The 15,472-nt window shown below is 48.5% G+C and overlaps 1 protein-coding gene across 9 annotated transcripts in view; it reads right to left on the bottom strand.

Moving 5' to 3' along the window:
* Window positions 1-15,472, bottom strand: part of tbc1d1 (TBC1 (tre-2/USP6, BUB2, cdc16) domain family, member 1) — a 492,368-nt gene that overhangs the window by 141,525 nt on the left and 335,371 nt on the right. For all 9 annotated transcript variants that reach the window (XM_085968553.1, XM_085968539.1, XM_085968523.1 and 6 more), the window contains one exon: window positions 11,435-11,596. In XM_085968553.1, coding sequence (XP_085824679.1) covers window positions 11,435-11,596 — 162 coding nt within the window. The remainder of the gene's footprint in view (window positions 1-11,434; window positions 11,597-15,472) is intronic.

The raw sequence follows: 15,472 nt of genomic DNA, 5'->3' as shown, positions 1-15,472 counted from the left end.
AGTGGATACATACTGGAGCATTCGTGATGCTGAGGAGGTCGTGGATATCACGTTTAATCAGTTGGTCACACAGCAGGTAAAGGTTGCACAGGCAGAAAGGGAATGGATGACCACCAGGCAGAGTAGTAGGCGCAGGCAGGTAGTGCAGGGGTCCCCTGTGGCCATCCCCTCTCAAACAGATATACCGCTTTGGATACTGTTGGGGGGAGGTGGGGTGGCTTACCAGGGGAAGGCAGCAGCCAACTTCCTGGCACCAGGGCTGGTCCTGCTGCACAGGACGGGAGGAAAAAGAGCGGTAGAGCTGTAGTAATAGGGGATTCTATTGTAAGGGGGATAGATAGGCGTTTCTGTGGCCGCAAACGAAACTCCAGGATAGTGTGTTGCCTCCCTGGTGCAAGGGTCAAGGATGTCTCAGAGCGGCTGCAGAACATTTTGGAAGGGGAGGGTGAACAGCCAGTTGTCGTGGTGCATATAGGTACCAACGATATAGGTAAAAAACGGGATGAGGTCCTAAAAGCTGAATATAGGGAGTTAGGAGGTAAATTAAAAAATAGGACCTCAAAGGTAGTAATCTCAGGATTGCTACCAGTGCCACGTGCTAGTCAGAGTAGAAATAGAAGGATATTTCAGATGAATACGTGGCTAGAGGAAAGGTGCAAGGGGGAGGGATTCAAATTCCTGAGACATTGGAACCGGTTCTGGGGGAGGTGGGATCAGTACAAACCGGACGGTTTGCACCTGGGCGGGACCGGGACCGATGTCCTAGGGGGAGTGTTTGCTCGTGCTTTGGGGGAGGGTTTAAACTAAAATGGCAGGGGGTTGGGAACCTGAGCAGGGAGACAGAGGAAAGGGAAACAAGGATAGAAGCAAAAGACAGGAAGGAGAAAAACAAAGGTGGCAGTCAGAGAAATCAAGGGTTTAAATCAAACATGGCCACAGTAAATAATAATTCTAAAAGGTCTAAGAGCGTTAAAAAAACAAGCCTGCAGGCTTTGTGTCTTAATGCGAGGAGCATTCGTAATAAGGTGGATGAATTAGCTGCGCAAATAGAGGTAAACGAATATGATGTGATTGGGATGACGGAAACATGGCTCCAGGGTGGCCAAGGCTGGGAACTCAACATCCAGGGGTATTCAATATTCAGGAAAGATAGGCAAAAAGCAAAAGGAGGTGGGGTAGCATTGCTGGTTAAAGAGGGGATTAACACAATTGTAAGGAAGGATATTAGCTCTGATGATGTGGCATCTGTATAGGTAGAACTGAGAAATACCAAGGGGCAGAAAATGTTAGTGGGAGAGAGCAGCATCGGCGGCAGAGCTTAAAACCGGCAGCGAGGAGCGAGGCCCGACCACAGAGCCTGGACCTGGACCTGGGAGAGAGCAGCATCGGCGGCAGAGCTTAAAACCGGCAGCGAGGAGCGAGGCCCGACCACAGAGCCTGGACCTGGACAAGAGCAGCATCGGCGGCAGAGCTTAAAACCGGCAGCGAGGAGCGAGGCCCGACCACAGAGCCTGGACCTGGACAAGAGCAGCATCGGCGGCAGAGCTTAAAACCGGCAGCGAGGAGCGAGGCCCAACCAATTCAGCAGCAGGGGAGAGAGGTAAAAAGTAATCAAAGTGTGACGTCAGCAGGAAGCAGGTAAGTGATTGGTTGGTGAGTATTTCTCTCTTTTTTAAACTTTAACTCTGGTTCATAGTTTATAAATCTGGTATATAAGAAGGCAAATGGTATGTTGGCCTTTGTAGCAAGAGGGTTCGAGTACAAGAACAAGGATGTCTTGCTGCAGTTATACAGGGCCTTGGTGAGACCACACCTTGCGTATTGTGTGCAGTTTTGGTCGCCTTACCTGAGGAAGGACGTTCTTGCCATGGAAGGAGTGCAGCGAAGATTCACCAGGCTGATACCTGGGATGGCAGGAATGACGGATGAGGAGAGATTGTGTCGATTGGGCTTATACTCACTGGAGTTTAGAAGATTGAGAGGGGATCTCATCGAAACCTATAAAATTCTGTCAGGCCTGGACAGACTAGATGCAGGAAGGATGTTTCTGATGGCCGGGGAGTCCAGAACCAGGGGTCATAGTCTAAGGATAAGGGGTAAGCCATTTAGGACTGAAATGAGGAGGAATTTCTTCACCCAGAGAGTGGTGAACCTGTGGAATTCTCTGCCACAGAGGGCGGTGGAGGCCAGTTCATTAAGTATATTCAAGGAGTTGGATATATTTCTTAAGGCTAAAGGGATCAAGGGATATGGGGAGAAGGCAGGGACCGGGTACTGAATTTGGATGATCAGCCATGATCTCATTGAATGGCGGAGCAGGCTCGAAGGGCCGAATGGCCTACACCTGCTCCTATCTTCTATGTATCTAAGGTCTCTCTCGTGTAGCGGGGACTGTTGGTAAACCTATTTAACTGTAGTGTAATTAGTGGGATTGATTGATTTAATTTAAACTCAATTAAAGGGTAAATCATGGCAGGACCGCCCGGCCCCGTGATCTGCTCCTCCTGCGATATGTGGGAACTCAGGGACACTTCCTGTGTCCCTGACAACTACGTGTGCAGGAAGTGCACCCAGCTGCAGCTACTGACAGACCGCATTGCGGCGCTGGAGCTGCGATTGGATGCATACTGGAGCGTTCACGATGCTCGCGACATCGTGAATAGCACGTTTAGGGAGTTGGACACACCACAGGTAGAGGTTGGACAGGAAGAAAGGGAACGGGTGACCAACAGGCAGAGTACTAGGCGCAGGCAGGTAGTGCAGGGATCCCCTGTGGCCATCCCCCTCTACAACAGATACACCACCTTGAGTGCTGTTGGGGGGGATGGCTTATCAGAGGAAGGCAGCAGCAGCCAACTTCCTAGCACCAGGGGTGGCTCTGCTGCACAGAATGGGAGGAAAAAGAGTGGTAGAGCTATAGTAATAGGGGATTCAATTGTAAGGGGAATAGATAGGCGTTTCTGCGGCCGCAAACGAAACTCCAGGATGGTGTGTTGCCTCCCTGGTGCAAGGGTCAAGGATGTCTCCGAGCGGCTGCAGAACATCTTGGAAGGGGAAGGTGAACAGCCAGTTGTCGTGGTGCATATAGGCACCAACGATGTAGGTAAAAAGCGGGATGAGGTCCTAAAAGCGGAATATAGGGAGTTAGGAGGTAAATTAAAAAACAGGACCTCAAAGGTAGTAATCTCAGGATTGCTACCAGTGCCACATGCTAGTCAGAGTAGAAATAGAAGGATACTTCAGATGAATACGTGGCTAGAGGAATGGTGCCAGGGGGAGGGATTCAAGTTACTGGGACATTGGAACCGGTTCTGGGGGAGGTGGGACCAGTTCAAACCGGACGGTCTGTACCTGGGCAGGGTTGGAACCGATGTCCTAGGGGGGTTGTTTGCTAGTGCTGTGGGGGAGGGTTTAAACTAAAATGGAAGGGGGTTGGGAACCTGAGCAGGGAGACAGAGGAAAGGGAAACAAGGATAAAAGCAAAAGATAGGAAGGAGAAAAACAAAAAAGTGGCAGCCAGAGAAATCAACAGTTTAAATCAAACATGGTGTGGTAAACCACTGTTGTTAGTATTGTTGTTCACTGTTAGTACTGTTGTTCACTCTTGCATATTGTTGTACTTGTCTGTGCATGCCTCAGCTGACTCCGCCCCTGGCTCCACCCTCATGGCTGGGTATAAAGGTCGCTGCTCAGAAGCCTCCAGCCCTTTTGGATACCAGGCAACCACAAGAGGCATGCTCTGTTCTTTGGTAATAAAAGCCTGTTTATTACTTTCTCAATCTCCAGTCTTTTGTAGCAATTGATAGTGCATCAATTTTATTACCAAAGTTAAATGTTGGCTGCGGATGCTGATCAACCGATGGCGCAAAACGCTGAGCAGCAGGCGCTGCTGCGAGCCCTCAGACCAACATGCCTGGACCTAGACCCCCAAGAAGCGGGTTCGTCGACTAAATTCGCACAATGGCTGCGTTGCTTTGAGGCGTATCTGGAAGCCTCGACCGTGACTCTTGATGAAAATAAACTGAAAATCCTGGCCTCGAAGGTGAGCCACCAAGTCTATACTTTAATCCAAGATGCGACGACCTACGCGGCGGCTATCGACCTACTGAAAGGGCAGTATGCACGCCCGGTTAACACGGTCTATGCCAGGCACCTTTTAAGATCTCGCAGACAGCAGCCCGGGGAATCGGTGGAAGCCTTCCTACGGGCACTGCGGGTACTCGGACGCGGCTGCGACTGCAAGGAAGTATCGGCCGCGGCACATGCGGAGGGATTGATACGAGACGCTTTCGTTGCGGGTCTAAGGTCCGACTACTCCCGGCAGAGGCTGCTGGAGAAGGGTGAAATAGACCTGACAAAGGCAGTGTCCCTCGCGCTCTCGCTCGACGCGGCCCACAGAAATATGGACGCTTTCTCCCCTCATCGCCCCGCGCCGTGGACGCCGCAATCTTGGGCCATGGGACCGCCACCTCCGACTGCTGCAGCGATGTCCAAGGCACAAAAATGCTATTTTTGTGGCCAAGCTAAACACCCGAGAGCACGCTGCCCCGCGAAGAATGCTACCTGCTCCGGCTGCGGGAAGAAAGGTCACTACGTTAGCGCCTGCAAAGGGAAGACCGCTAACGCCAGCAGCGCTGCGTGCGAACCGTGGGCGCAGCCATCTTGTCCGCCATCTTGGGCTCCCCCAGCCGCGTGGGGATCGGGACCGTGGGCGCCGCCATTTTGTCCGCCATCTTGGACGCCTCCGACTTCAACCACGGGGGAGCCCGACTCAACCACCGCCTCATCTGACGACCACATCGACTCGCTCGACCATACGCTGGCCTCCGTGACGCTGGACCAATCTCTCCCTCATCAACTGTCCAGGTCCATGATGGATATTACGGTAAACGGCCGCGCCACTACCTGCCTTTTTGACAGCGGGAGCACGGAGAGATTTATCCACCCCGACACGGTGCGCAGTTACTCTCTCCCGGTCCTGCCGACGCGCCATCGGATCTCTTTGGCTTCCAAAGCCCAGTCAGCGGACGTCGGTGGCTACTGTGTAGTGACCCTTTCAGTAAGGGGCACAGAATACAAAAATTTTAAACTTCTGGTCCTGCCCCATCTCTGCGCTGCCGTTCTACTGGGGTTGGATTTTCAGTGCCACCTTAAGAGTGTCACATTAGCGTATGACGGACCCCTCCCCCCACTCACAGTCTGCAGCCAGCAGCTTTTAAATCGCCCGCCGTGCACCATTTGCAGCCTCTCCACCCTTAAAGATCCCCCCCCCTCCTTGTTCGCTAACCTCACCCGCGACTGTAAGCCCATCGCTACCAAAAGCAGGCGTTACAGTGTTGGGGATAGGAGCTTCATTAAATCCGAGGTAGCGAGACTCCTGAAGGAAGGGATTATTGAAAGTAGCACCAGCCCATGGCGAGCACAAGTGGTGGTAGTGAAGACTGGCGAAAAACAGCGCCTAGTTATTGACTACAGCCAGACGATCAATCGCTACACCCAACTAGATGCATACCCACTCCCCCGCATATCTGACATGGTCAATCAGATAGCACAATACCGGGTGTTCTCGACGATTGATCTGAAGTCGGCATACCACCAGCTCCCCATCAGGGCTGAGGACCGCCAGTACACAGCTTTTGAAGCTGACGGTCGGCTCTATCACTTTCTCAGAGTTCCCTTCGGCGTCACCAACGGAGTTTCTGTCTTCCAACGGGAGATGGACCGGATGGTTGACCAGAACGCGCTCCAGGCCACTTTCCCATATCTAGACAACGTCACCATCTGCGGCCACGACCAGCAGGACCACGACGTTAATCTAGAGAAATTCCTCCGGACGGCCCAGCGGCTGAATCTCACATACAACAAAGACAAATGTATGTTTCGTACTACGCGCCTCGCTATTCTTGGCTGCGTAGTGGAGAACGGAGTCATCGGCCCAGACCCCGATAGAATGCGCCCCCTTATGGAGCTCCCCCTCCCCCACTGCCAGAAAGCACTGAAGAGATGCCTGGGGTTTTTCTCTTACTATGCTCAGTGGGTGCCCAACTATGCGGATAAAGCCCGACCCCTCATCAAGTCCGCCTCCTTCCCCCTGACAGCAGAGGCCTGTGCAGCCTTCACCCTCATAAAAGGAGACATTGCGAAGGCCACAATGCACGCTGTGGATGAGTCCCTTCCTTTTCAAGTGGAGAGCGACGCATCCGACTTTGCCCTAGCTGCAACCCTTAACCAGGCGGGGAGACCCGTGGCCTTTTTCTCAAGGACCCTCCAGGGCCCCGAGATTCGACACTCCTCTGTCGAAAAGGAGGCCCAGGCCATTGTGGAAGCCGTGCGACATTGGCGGCATTACCTGGCCGGAAAACGGTTTACCCTGCTCACTGACCAGCGTTCAGTGGCTTTTATGTTTCATAATAAGCAGCGGGGCAAAATCAAGAATGACAAGATCTTAAGGTGGAGAATCGAACTCTCCACCTACAATTACGATATCTTGTACCGGCCCGGGAAACTCAATGAGCCCCCAGATGCCCTATCACGTGGTACGTGCGCCAACGCGCAGGTTGATAGGCTACAGACCCTCCACAATGACCTCTGCCACCCGGGGGTCACCAGGTTCTTCCATTTTATCAAATCCCGTAACCTGCCCTACTCCATCGAGGAGGTCAGGACCATGACCAGGAACTGCCAGATCTGTGCCGAGTGCAAGCCGCATTTTTATAGGCCAGACAGAGCGAGCCTGATCAAAGCCACGCGCCCCTTCGAGCGGCTGAGCATCGATTTTAAAGGGCCCCTCCCCTCCTCTGACCGCAATGTGTACTTCCTCAATATAATTGATGAGTACTCCCGTTTCCCGTTTGCCATCCCTTGCTCGGACATGACCAGTACCACGGTCATTAAATGTCTGAATGACCTCTTCGCCTTGTTCGGTTTCCCTAGCTATATCCATAGCGACAGGGGCTCATCTTTTATGAGCGACGAACTTCGGCAGTACCTGCTCGCGAGAGGCATTGCTACAAGCAGGACCACCAGCTACAACCCCCGGGGTAACGGCCAGGTGGAAAGGGAGAATGCGACAGTCTGGAAGGCAGTCCTTTTAAACTTAAAATCTAAGGGCCTTCCGACCTCCCGCTGGCAGGAGGTCCTCCCTGCGGCGCTCCATTCCATTCGGTCGCTGCTCTGTACACCCACCAATGCCACTCCTCACGAGAGAATGTTCTCCTTCCCCAGGAAGTCCACGTCGGGGATTTCGCTACCAACATGGCTGACTTCTCCAGGTCCCGTCCTACTGCGGAAGCACGTGAGGACCCATAAGGCGGACCCCCTGGTCGAGAGGGTGAGCCTCCTCCACGCCAACCCGCAGTATGCTTACGTGGTGTACCCGGACGGGCGGGAGGACACAGTCTCCATTCGAGACCTCGCACCTGCAGGTGCTCCTGAAACACCCTCTTCGCCACCCACCGCTACTCCTGCCTACCCCCAGGACACAGTCCCCGCACGAGACCTCGCACCTTCGGGTGCCTCTGAGAGACCACCATTGCTACCTCCCATTACCCATGCTCTGACCCCTGTAGACGGCATGCAGCAGCCCCAGGGTCCGCCACCTGCTACACCTCCTCTGAACGAGACACCGGGTTCACCATTGGATGCTGCACCATCACCGCCGCTGCTGCGACGCTCAGGACGGCTTACAAGGCCTCCTGATAGACTTCAGTACACGAATTTTTAGTGCACTTCACCCCGCCGGACTCAATTCTAAACAAGGGGTGAATGTGGTAAACCACTGTTGTTAGTATTGTTGTTCACTGTTAGTACTGTTGTTCACTCTTGCATATTGTTGTACTTGTCTGTGCATGCCTCAGCTGACTCCGCCCCTGGCTCCACCCTCATGGCTGGGTATAAAGGTCGCTGCTCAGAAGCCTCCAGCCCTTTTGGATACCAGGCAACCACAAGAGGCATGCTCTGTTCTTTGGTAATAAAAGCCTGTTTATTACTTTCTCAATCTCCAGTCTTTTGTAGCAATTGATAGTGCATCACATGGCCACAGTAAATAATAATTCTAATAGGTCTAAGAGCGTTAAAAAACAAGCCTGAAGGCTTTGTGTCTTAATGCGAGGAGCATTTGTAATAAGGTGGATGAATTGGCTGCGCAAATAGAGGTAAACGAATATGATTTGGTTGGGATTACGGAAACGTGGCTCAAGGATGGCTAAGACTGGGAACTCAACATCCAGGGGTATTCGATATTCAGGAAAGATAGGCAAAAAGGAAAGGGAGGTGGGGTAGCATTACTGGTTAAAGAAGGGATTAACACAATTGTAATGAAGGATATTAGCTCTGATGATGTGGAATCTGTATGGGCAGAATGGAGAAATACTCAGGGGAAAGAAACATTAGTGGGAGTGGTATATAGACCTCCCAACAGTAAGGCGGAGGTTGGGGATGGCATTAAAAGGGAAATTAAAGAAGCGTGCAATAAGGGCACAGCAGTCATCATGGGTGACTTTAATCTACATATAGATTGGGCTAACCAAATTGGTAACAATACTGTGGAGGAGGAATTCTTGGAGTGTTTACGGGATGGTTTCCTGGACCAATATGTCGAGGAACCAACCAGAGATCAGGCCATCTTAGACTGGGTATTATGTAACGAGAAAGGATTAATTAGCAATCTTGTTGTACGAGGCCCCTTGGGTCGGAGCGATCATAATATGATCGAATTCTTCATTAAGATGGAGAATGAAGTAGTTGACTCAGAAACAAGGGTCCTCAATTTAAATAAAGGAAACTACGATGGTCTGAGGAGCGAGTTGGGTAGGATTGATTGGGGAATGGCACTCAAAGGGTTGACGGTGGATAGGCAATGGCAAACATTTAAAGATCGCATGGATGAACTACAGAAGTTGTTCATCCCAGTTTGGCATAAAAATAAAACAAAAAAGGTGACGCAACCGTGGGTAACAAGGGAAATTAGGGATAGCATAAGATCCAAGGAGAGGACATACAAATTGGCCAGAAAAAGCAATAATCCTGAGGATTGGGAGCAGTTCAGGATTCAACAAAGGAGGACAAAGGGATTAATTAAGAAAGGGAAAATAGAATATGAGAGTAAGCTAGCAGGGAACATAAAAACTGACTGTAAAAGCTTTTATAGATATGTGAAGAGAGAAAGATTGGTGAAGTCAAGCGTAGGTCCCTTGCAGTCAGAATCGGGGGAATTTATAATGGGGAACAAAGAAATGGCAGACCAACTAAATACATATTTTGGTTCTGTCTTCACAAAGGAGGACACAAATAACCTCCCAGAAATACCGGGGAACATAGGGTCTGATGAAAGGGTGGAACTGAAAGAAATCAGTATTTGTAGGGAAATGGTGTTAGGAAAATTGACGGGACTGAAGGCCGATAAATCCCAGGGCCTGATAATCTACATCCCAGGGTACTTAAGGAAGCGGCCCTAGAAATAGTAGATGCATTGCTGGTCATCTTCCAGAACTCGATAGACTCTGGAACAGTACCCATGGATTGGAGGGTAGCTAATGTTACCCCACTATTCAAAAAAGGTGGCAGAGAAAAAGCAGGGAATTATAGACCGGTTAGCCTGACATCGGTAGTGGGGAAAATGCTAGAGTCTATTATAAAAGATGTAATAGCAGAGCACTTGGAAAGCAGTGACAGGATCGGACAAAGTCAACATGGATTTACAAAAGGTAAATCATGCTTGACTAATCTACTGGAATTTTTTGAGGATGTAACTGGTAAAATAGATAAGGGAGAACCAGTGGATGTGGTGTATTTGGACTTTCAGAAGGCTTTCGATAAGGTCCCGCATAAGAGATTAGCATGCAAAATTAAGGCACATGGGATTGGGGGCAAGGTATTGACTTGGATAGAGAACTGGTTGGCGGACAGAAAGCAAAGAGTTGGAATAAACGGGTCGTTTTCCAAGTGGCAGGCAGTGACTAGTGGGGTACCGCAAGGATCGGTCCTAGGACCCCAGCTGTTCACAATATATATTAATGATCTGGACGAGGGAATTGGATGTAATATCTCCAAATTTGCAGACGACACAAAGCTGGGTGGGAGGGTGTCATGAAACTCCAGTACGATTTGGACAGGTTAGGTGATTGGGCAGAAACATGGCAAAAGCACTATTATGTGGATAAATGTGAGGTTATCCACTTGGGTGGCAAAAACAGGAAGGCACATTATTATTTGAATGGCAATAGATTGGGAGAAGGGGAAGTGCAAAGAGACCTGGGTGTTCTTGTGCACCAGTCGCTGAAGGTAAGCATGCAGGTGCAGCAGGCGGTTAAGAAGGCAAATGGTATGTTGGCCTTCGTAGCAAGAGGGTTCGAGTAAAGGAACAAGGATGTCTTGCTACAGTTGTACAGGGCCTTGGTGAGACCGCACCTTGAGTATTGTGTGCAGTTTTGTTCGCCTTATCTGAGGAAGGACGTTCTTGCCATGGAAGGAGTGCAGCGAAGATTCACCAGGTTGATACCTGGGATGGCAGGAATGACGTATGAGGAGAGATTGGGTCGATTGGGCTTATACTCGCTGGAGTTTAGAAGAATGAGAGGGGATCTCATTGAAACTTATAAAATTCTAACAGGACTAGACAGACTAGATGCAGGAAGTATGTTCCCGGTGGCCGGGGAGTCCAGAACCAGGGGTCACAGTCTAAGGATAAGGGGTAAGCCATTTAGGACAGAGCTGAGGAGGAATTTCTTCACCCAGAGAGTGGTGATCCTGTGGAATTCTCTACCACAGAAGGCAGTAGAGGCCAATTCATTAAATATATTCAAGAAGGAGTTGGATATATTTCTTAAGGTTAAAGGGATCAAGGGATATGGGGAGAAAGCAGGGACAGGGTACAGAATTTGGATGATCAGCCATGATCTCGTTGAATGGTGGAGCAAGCTCGAGGGGCCGAATGGCCTACTCCTGCTCCTATCTTCTGTGTATCTATGTACCTCGATTTTAAAATTCATATCCTTGTTTTTAAATCCCTCCACGGCCTCGCCTCTCCCTATCTCTGTAATCTCCTTCAGCCCCACAACCCCGCGATATCTGTGTTTCTCTAATTCTGCCCTCTTAAGCATCCCTGGTAATAATCGCTCAACCATCAGTGGCTGTGCCTTCAGCCGCCTAGGCCCTTAGCTCTGGAATTCCCTCCCTAAACCTCTCCGCCTCTCTACCTCTGTTTCCTCCTTTAAGACGCTCCTTAAAACCTACCTCTTTGACCAAGCTTTTGATCACCTGCCCTAATTTCTCCTTATGTGGCTCAGTGTCAAATTTGTTGTTTTAAAATACTCTTGTGAAGCGCCTTGGGACGTTTTACTATGGCCCTATATAAATGCAAGTTGTTGTTGTAAACAATTGAATTTATGATGACGTTTGTTATTAAAATGCTAAGTAATACACGCTGATCACTCACCTTGGCCCATGGCTGCATGAATATTCTCCATGTCAAATTTAACTGTTGACCTGGCAGGCACGTTGAGCATTTTCTCCCAAACCAGAGTCACTTCTTTTAGACAGAGAGTGATTTCCTCATAATCTAGCTTCAACCGCTTATTCTGCAGGTCACTTTCTGAAGCTACAAAGTAGAAGAAAAAAAGTTAAAATATTACCCTGTAAATCATTTTAAGAATACCCAACAACATTCCTGGAGCAACTTCTCCAGATGGACTGTAGCGGCTCCTTCTCAGGAAACTAGGGATGAGCAATAAATGCCAGCCTTTCCAGAGATGCCCACATTGCAATGATAAAAAAAGGTTAGATTTTTCAAGCAGTTTCTTTTTACCCCAATGGCATTTGGCTTCACAGGCCCGAGCAGCCCTCCAGTGCCTAGTCAAGTGGACATTTATAATATGTAAGCCTAGACTGAGTACCGGCTGGCTGTTTAGCTATGGGTGGCATCACAGCCGAGCTTCCTCACGCCCTCAACCTACATGTATATATACAGACACGCACATACACTTTCCAGTCGAAGCTCCTGCTAATTTTTTTCCTCTCCCTAATCAGAGGCATTGAAGCCAAATGCACTGGCGTAAAATTATAAATTAGATTTTAATTTGATTTTAATTGGCATATTAGGAAGGCGTCAGTCAGATCTCTGGACATACTCCGCCAAAGATTTGACATACTCAGTACAGACTCGCCTGCCAAAAAATGTGGCACTGTTTGTGCAAATGCTGGCAATGAGTTTTTCATTGCTTTATTAATTTTATGTTTAATGTTTTATTTCATTAAAATGCTGCACAATATGGAATGTTCCAATAATTAAAATCTAGTATTTAAGTAATATTTCAATACAAATATGGAGATAATTGGATTTGAACAAGAAACAACAAATCCTTCTTTACTCTCTCTGCTGCAATCTGCGTGCAATGGGACTGACTGGTAGCCACACTACATATTGGGCCGGATATTCCGATCCCTACGGGTGTGTACACCCTGTGTACCCACCGTAGGGACATTGGAAATGCCAGTTTCAGGCATGCACTGCGCATGCGCTGGAAACCGGCATTTCCGATCTGTCAAGAAAGATCCTCCGGCTGCCCGGGAGCAGGGCCTCTGTGGGCGGATAGTTTCGCTTTTTGGAGACCCTCCGCCCGCAGAAAACCCTTACAATTCTTACGCCTGGTAAAAGGAGGCATAAGGCCTGCTTTTACCAGGATAAGAGTTGAAAAAAGTTTTTTTTTTTTTTAATTTCTACTGATTTATCATTTAATAAAAATACTTTAAAAAAGGTATGTTTATTTTTAGCCCCGTAAAAAACTTGAATTATTTTTTTGAAAAATTTAAAGTTTTGTTTAAAATAGTTAATTTATTGTACTTTCAAGTCATTTTAAAAATGTGATTTAAAAAAAAAAATTATTTAAAGTTTTACTATGTTTTTGGGGTGATCTCCATTCATATATTTGACAGGTCTTCCTGTATGAAGGGAGATTCCCTTCTCCGATTGGCTCCCCATGGCCCACGTGATCCCAGGGACGCTGCGAACTACCTGCACCTCTGGGATACGTGGGCCCTGCACACCGGCAGTTTGGAGAGGCCCAGCAATGGAACTGTGTGCCTCCCGGGAGCCCTCAGGTAAGGGCGCAGATTTTTCCAGATCGCAGCCCTCCGCCCGCAGGAGGCCTGCAATCGGAAAATACGGGCCAATGTAAAAATTCTCAAATACAATTTGAGCGCACGCAAAGATAGTCACTGCCAAAAAACTACTGGTAAACTGGCAATTTAACTGTTTAATCAGTGCTGCCCATTTCCTGTCATAACAAACTGCATTTCTTTGGGTTCCACCAGATTTCAAGAAGAAGCCCGATGGAAACAGGGTCTCCCCCGTTTCTGATAGTTTCCGCAATGACTTGTAAGGGCCAGAACTTCCATCAGCTTCTTACAAGGCAAATGACAGGCCAGGGGAAGAGATATCCTAAGGTGAGAGTTCCCAATCCTTACCATGGATGGGGATCCCGAGTCGCACTGGCTGCTGGTATGATGAGGGAGGTAAGGCATACCGGCCTCCACAAGGGCGTGTGTGGGTCCACCATGCCCAGCAAACAACTTGGACTCACAGCCACACACCCACTCCTCCAGGAGGACAATCATTGAAAAACAAATGTAGACTGGCGCCCCTCTCCTTGCTCGGGGGCTGATTGGAGCAGTAGCAGGGCTTTGTGGGGTGGGAGAACCTGGGCATGAGTCCGAGTTACTGGATGCAGGAGGCCACCAAAGATGCATCTGAAATGGCACCTGCAGCAGTCTGGCCCATGCAAAGAAAATACACTCCAATTGACCCTGCAAACTCTGACAGGGGGTCAATGTTGGAATATCGAGGTAGTATTCTTGATCATATTTTGTGTATTTCTAGCTTTGAACTTGTTCACAAAAGGGTAAGTAAGACAGACCAGTTGGTTGAGTCCTTCTGAATGGCTTTCTTTGTGGACCTTTCGAGCAATAGGTTAGTGTGAAACTGATCCCTACTGGTTGCCGTCCTACTTGGAATCTACTTAGAGTTTACATCTCGACTCCAAGCTTGTAGCGGATAGGTCAATACTGAAAACTCAAGTACATCAGAAGTATCCCATTCTTTTACTCCTAACACTTTGATATCCGATAGCAATTTTATGCATCTGTGCAACCTCGCTGGCAGCACAAATCACAAATTCAGGCACGGTCAGCTCACAATTTTCAACCATTAAAATGCTGGCAGTACGACCCGTTAAATTAGCCCTCTAACCTTTCCTTTGAGTAGCTAATCTGTGAGATCAAGACACTGCTTTTACAATGAATAGTCAGCTTCATAACTCATACAAAGGCATGTCACTGACCAGTTAGGATATAAATGAGGGCTGCCTAAGTCAAGGTTCTCCTGATTAGATTATGACATTTGAATAATTACCCAATGATGCATGTTGCTTGTTTCTAGCACTTTGCTTATTGTTTTCCTCATAAGCTATGGCCAGGGATTTCCTAGAAGCTACTCTTGCTCTGCTGTCATAACTTCGAGGAGATGCGTCAGAAACTCCGCTAACGTGTAAACGGGGTTTCCGCTGCATTTCTGGCAAAGTTACGGCAGTAGAGTGGGAGCAGCTCCAAAGAAGTTCTTGACATATGTCTATTAGTAATCAATAGCTGGACTGGCTTCTTTCTGATATACATCAGGCATAAATGGCTTCAGGGTCAGAAAAACTAAACCAATTTTCCAGCAAGCAGTGATAGGAGCCATTTTGAAGGCAGTACCTCTCTAATCTGCATAATATAGTACAAGGGAGAGGTCCTGTAAGTTAGCAACACAAATGCTCAATTTTTTCCGTATCCTTTCCCCCACCTCCACCATTCCCACCTAGAACATGAAGTGCACAGGAATGTGGATTTTTTCACCTCAAAGATTCAGATCAATGCATAGGTGTTTCAGCCATCGACTCTCCCTTCTCCCCAATGTCCAGCCACCATTAGACCCCCACTCACTGTAATCCCAACCCACCCCTTAACCTTCAGCTTCTCTTCCATCTTCTCCCATGCCCTCTCCAAATTCATCTCTTCTACGAGACCAACCTTTTGCCTCCTTGATCTCCTCCTCACCCAAACACCTCCTTTACAAATTCTCTTCCTTGTGAAGATTATCCTTGACCCATCCACTCTCTCCAACTACTAATTGATCTCTAATTTCCTTTTCTTTCTAAGAACCTTGAACATGTTTTTGCCTCCCAACTTCATACCTCTCCTACAACACAACTATTTGAGTGCTGCAGTCCAGGTTCCTCCCTGCTTTCAGCACAAGATCACTCTGGCTAAAGTCACACGAGTTACTGATTTCCTCAAACTCTATGTCTATTAGTAATTAACAGCTAGACTCTCTTCCTCTGTGACCACGATTTCAGCACATTATCATCATTGTTCTCACTTACCTCTCTCCAGTGTTTGACATGGTTGACCACACCATGCTCCTCCACAGTGTACCGCTCCC

The sequence above is a fragment of the Somniosus microcephalus genome, chromosome 2, assembly GCF_052327205.1.
Source record: "Somniosus microcephalus isolate GS21.2 chromosome 2, FLI_Smic_1.0, whole genome shotgun sequence".
Taxonomy (NCBI): domain Eukaryota; kingdom Metazoa; phylum Chordata; class Chondrichthyes; order Squaliformes; family Somniosidae; genus Somniosus; species Somniosus microcephalus.
Note: the sequence above shows the minus strand (reverse complement) of the source record. Positions and strands in the feature narration are given on the sequence as shown.